At 38.2% G+C, this 5,342-nt stretch overlaps 1 protein-coding gene across 1 annotated transcript; it reads right to left on the bottom strand.

Moving 5' to 3' along the window:
- Positions 1–870: 870 nt before the first annotated feature.
- LOC107295614 (brefeldin A-inhibited guanine nucleotide-exchange protein 3-like) lies at positions 871–4,042 on the bottom strand (the record flags this gene model as incomplete). Its single annotated transcript, XM_015824928.1, has 2 exons — positions 871–1,403; positions 2,801–4,042. Coding segments are annotated over 2 exons (1,434 nt in total), but the record flags the coding sequence as incomplete, so codon positions are not given.
- Between the last annotated feature and the right edge of the window lie 1,300 nt (positions 4,043–5,342).

Below are 5,342 nucleotides of genomic sequence, written 5' to 3'. Positions count from 1 at the left end.
AATCTGTCCCATAATTAATGTAATATTTCTTACATTTCTTTATATTCAGCTCTGGATGTCACCCAGCTTGCCTTAAGAAAAAAAATGATGAGTGAATTATATTTCTGCTTGGCCTTAAAACCATAAAGGTCAGTAAATAATATCTGAGAATAATCTATTTTACAGATTTGTTGTAAGGGCAAAAATTTGATAACTCTACGTATTCTATTCATATGCCTAATTTTCAGATTCTTTTGTCCTGTCAGGGAAGCCAGGCAATACAAAATGAAAAGCCTGAAAACAGAAAACCTGGGATACATTTTACAGCGTTTGTTAACATCCAGTGAAGAGATGAGCAAAGATATAGAATCAGAAAAACCTAAGTAATTTACAGAACATAGAAAATATATATTTGGTCTTGGGTCTGCATCAAAATGAGAAAAAAGGCTTAAACTCATTTCTCAACTGAGCATTGGACAAGTCTACCAATTTCTGGATAGGCACCTTATAGCAATATGAAATAATTCATGGCACCTACAGTACCTCCAAGATGGTAAGTACTTTTGTCTGAAAACCTGTTACAATCACATTGAAATATAATCACTTCCTAAGTTTGAAGACCTAGTTTTCATTGCCAATTTTTTTAAAAAGGTTAGAATAGATGGGCTCCTCTGTTCCTTGGCACGACTATTGTTTTAAATTTAGATGACTTAAGGATCGGATGCCTCATTTAAGACGTAACAGAAATCTATATTAAAGACATCTCCACAATCATTACATTCTCAATGGTCAATCTTGACAAAGTCTATTCTATGACTGTGTCCATTCCATGCTATTTTCCTTGCTCCATAATCCTCTTTGCTACCTTCCTGTGAAAGAGACATTCTTTTTTTTTGTTCTTTAGAAAATATGCAGTATCAAACATATTGAGCCTGTTAGCCTATCTGAATATCAGCCTGTCTGAATACCTATTTCAAATTTAATACAAAGGCTCCTTCTATCATATTCTGCTATTTTACATTCTCTGGGGTCATGAGTATGACTACACTGTGCTCTTAAGTTTTAATAGCATGGGACAGAGCTTGCTAGTTATTACTGACTAGCAAATGGGCAGATGTACATCATTCTACCTTTTTTTTTTTAAATAGACAAGTTTTCAACAAATGCACTTTATATCTGTTTCTTGAAATATGTTAGATTCAGTCTCTCTTTGATAAGGCAACTAAAGTCTTCTACACAATGATGTCATAAACCCTTCCCACTCTTCCTAGCCATTCTCTCAGAGCCTGACGAACCCGAATATCTGTCACATGGCAAGTCAATTGACTGATGCAGGGAAATACTGCTGGTTGAAGGGCGATGAAGATCTGGTCTGGTAAGGATTGAATCTGATTAAGAACTGTCAGAACCATGTTGGTCCATGCCTAAAACAATGCAAAGAGAGAGAGAGAAAAAGGGAACAATAAATCTATAAATTAGGACAATGCAAAAAACAAAAACAAATGAAAGAACATAGACCAGTAGGGAAAATAAGAAGGACACCTTTAGAAAAAAATGCAGTATTAATGTTAAGTGAGAACATAAGGCAGTTCGGTATGAAAAGTATTTTACCAAGGTTGAGTAATAGGGCTATTAGTGTAAACTGCCCAAGAAAGGAGAATAATCTCTTTAGATGAGGGACACTTAGTGACCATTGTCTATGTTCTGGTACCATATCTAGTTGATCCAGGCCAAGATGCATAAAAATGCTAATATGACAAACATGCCAGAAATGAAAAACTAAAACAACTATAGCAATGTGCTCTACATGGAGTTGATCTTGAAGATTCAACTGGTCTAGAATGCAGCAGCATAAACAGTGATGGGTGTGCCACATTTGTGTCTCCTCTGCTTCTTGAGCTGCACTGATTACTGGTATACTTTTCAATACAATGCAAGATGATGGTTATGACCCATAAAACTCTACTTACTTGAGGAATCACCTATATCCTGTGGTATCATCCCAACCTGTTTGATCCAGCATGGCTGGTATGCTCTGGGTCTCTTCAATTAAACACCATCTATTGGGATCTGGAACCATGCCTTCTGTTGTGATACCTGCTCTCTGGAATGAGATCCTTCCTCAAAATCTGTGTGACTCCCAACCTGATGGCATTCTGGAAATCCTTAAATATCTGGCTATTCTCCCAGGCCATGATTTAGGGTGGTTCAGGCCCTGCCAAATTGTGCATAGGTGTGGATAGCTGGATCTGCTGTTGGTTCTTGTTTCTTTCCTTTATCTTTTCATATTTCTTAAGTTCAATTTTTATTCTGTTGGTTTTATTGTATACCACCCAGAGTTGATTTGGAGTCAGCTGGTGACTGCTTTGAATGAATTAAACTAAACTGAATAAAAAAAATACAGGATATTAACTTATTCTGGGAAGTTCACAAGGATCTTGTTGATATCTGAATTAATCACAGAAAATTCTGAACTACAGAAGAAACTTAAGATTATTGTCAGAGTGTTCGTGTGGAGGTAAGTTAGACTAAGGCACTTTTGCCAAGAAGCTGTATGTATACACTTTATAGGTAGGTATCTTGTATATCAGAACATTTTGCTAAAAATGCTATATGCTTAAGACTCATTGTGTAGACACAAGCATCTCATATTTTATACAATAGTAGGCTTCTGTTTAAAAACCAATTTATTTTATATAATCGTAGGTTTGTATTTAAAAACCAATTAAGAAACCAAGTGCCCCAATATGAAAGGCAAAAGCAGGTGTTCCCAAATTTAAAGTTCTTCCACTTTATTTCCTCTCTTCTCCTCTTTTCTTACCTGTATTTGTGCCTCCCCATCCCGGACCGATATACTGAGTGAGCTGGCAGTCGACCCGGAGCGTGGCCTTTTTTCTTGCCTCAAAATCTCTGGTCCTGCACTAAAGGAGTGCCTCATCTGGCCTTGATCAATCAGATTTTGTGGCCTTTGGGGGAGAGGTGAATCTGGCCCTCTTGTACCGAGCGGATCCCCTTTCTTGTCAGCTTTCATCTCCTTGGACAAATTAGCCAAGTTATGCTGCTGTTGTTTTCTTTTTTTATATTCCATCATTAGTTTTGATAGGGTTTTATCTGTTGCTATGGTGTAAATTTTGTTGCTAGCACTCTCCCACCATTCTTTTTTCCTGCCTTGGTCTTTCTTCTCCATTTTGGGGCTCGAAGGTGGAAGAAGCAGAATATCCGTACTTCCCTTAGGAGTGAGGTTTTCGGCGAGTGAGTCCCTAATCTGGCTTCTATCGTCTTCTGAAGGGGTGTTTTTTCCGGAAAGGCCTCCTGTAGATGGTGTGGATGTTTCTGATTGAAAGGATGGAAGGATGAAGAAAGGGTCTCCTCTGAAGACAGGGAGCTCATCAGCACTATTTTCCAAATCCAAATGCATCTGAATGTAGTTGTTACATAACTCCATGCAGAGTTTGTGAAGCCTTTTGATTAGCCAAGCCCAGTCTGCATTGCTCACCGGTTGAACACTCAAAGATGGCAACCTGGCCCTCCATTGCCTCTTCTCTTTCCCCCTTGGTGGGCTGACTTGAGCAGTCTCTTCAAAAATGTCTTCATCTTCTGAAGAGCATTGTTGGGATGAATCAGTGCTCCTTTCATCATCTTCATAAAGGATTTTCTTCACCTGCTCTGCAGTGATATTTTCCTGATTGGTCACAATAGCACAGATCAGGGCATGGAAGTAGATATTGAAACTCATGGCCGACTGGCGGTACAAGTTGGCAGCCCCACCAATGCCAGATACCTTTTTGAGCAAGCATTTCAGCCCAGTCCTTGTATCAAACTCTCTGGCTGTTCGGTAGGAGTCCAGTAGTAAATCAAAGATGACTGCCAAGTTCTGCATAGAAATGTACCTGAGGAAACCAGTGAGTTTGGTTTCTGGCAACTGGTGTATTACCTTCTCTTCAGCTTGTGACGGGCCTTTCACAAATTCTTCCAATAAAATATCGTACAAATTCTGCAGCAGCACTTGGTGGGAAAGCAGGCTCACTACAATTGTTCTGAAAGGGATACTTTGTGTAGCAGAAAGAGAAAGAAAGAGAATTTAGAACCTCATTAATGTTTCTCGGATTGCTCAATTATATTAGTCTCTTTCTTCAAGAAACCTCAGGTGGTAAGGTAATAACCACCTCATAATCGTTATAATTTTTTTTGTAAACATTATCGTTAACTAATGCTGCTTATCATCTGCAACTTGTTCTTGCAATGTGTGGGCTTTGTTAATCGCTGTTGTGTTTATAGTGCTTTCATTGTGTTTTAATACTCTCTGGTGGTGGCCTACTGGCATTAGTTTTCTAGCACCAAAGAAAATTGTGGCTTTCTGAGGTAAAAGAATAGCCATAATGATGCCCCAAATGATGTATAGTTCAGTTTGGAGGTAACAGTGGTGGGGGTGTTTTCTCTTGTGACATACGTGCATGTTTTACAGTGAGACATCACAGTGTGCCAGAAATTGTGCATGGCGGGAAGTCGTCGTCCTTGGTAACACATTCACTACTGGCAAAATAGCAAATATCTCACTGTGGCATATTTGCACACCGCAGTGTGGAAAAAGGGAAGGGTGGAATATACACAGGAACTTTCAAGGGTTTCCATTTTAAAAATGCATTTTATAAATGCATCTGACAGAGGTTGTAATTCAACCAAGAGCTGAAATTACAACTGTACTGGCCTTCTTCCTTGCTGATTTAGTCTTTAAAAAGTAGGAAAGCTTCTCCCTTTTAAACTAGATAGTTAGAGAATAGCAGTTAGTTTTAAATAGTTATTTCAATTTCTTAAATAGCTAAGGGGATACTTTTTCTGGATACTTTTTCTGCCATTTAAGAAAATACATGATTTGCATGTTGGCTTAAAATTGCATTGAAGGAAAGAAACTCTGTCTTACCCAAGTTTCCTGTGTATTAGTTGCAGCATTATAAAGAAAAATCAGACAGAAAAAAAGAGAAACTCGACTAAGTGAAAACAAAACTGCAATACACTTCTGGACTGACATGCAAGAGAAGATAAAATAAGCAAGCAAGCAAACCCACTGTTGTAGCAACTCTTGTAAAGAGGGAGAATTGTATCCCTGCTAAAAAAAAAAAAATATGGAATGAGCTCCCAATCAGAATAGGTTGAGAAATGGGACGGCATGAATGTTATTTATTCATTCCTACAATGAATTCATAGTTTGTACAAATGCTCACAATTAATCCAGAAATCTGAGTTTAAGGGCTGTCGGCTTTCTGCAATATCTTCTAAAAAAAAAGTTTTTCATCATACTGTACATATATTCCCCCTTCCCTCTCACATACTTTGGCTAACTCAGTGTTAGAGGTGCAAATCTG

This window comes from Protobothrops mucrosquamatus, unplaced genomic scaffold (genome assembly GCF_001527695.2).
Source record: "Protobothrops mucrosquamatus isolate PMUCROS unplaced genomic scaffold, P.Mucros_1.0 scaffold2417, whole genome shotgun sequence".
NCBI lineage: Eukaryota > Metazoa > Chordata > Lepidosauria > Squamata > Viperidae > Protobothrops > Protobothrops mucrosquamatus.
Note: the sequence above shows the minus strand (reverse complement) of the source record. Positions and strands in the feature narration are given on the sequence as shown.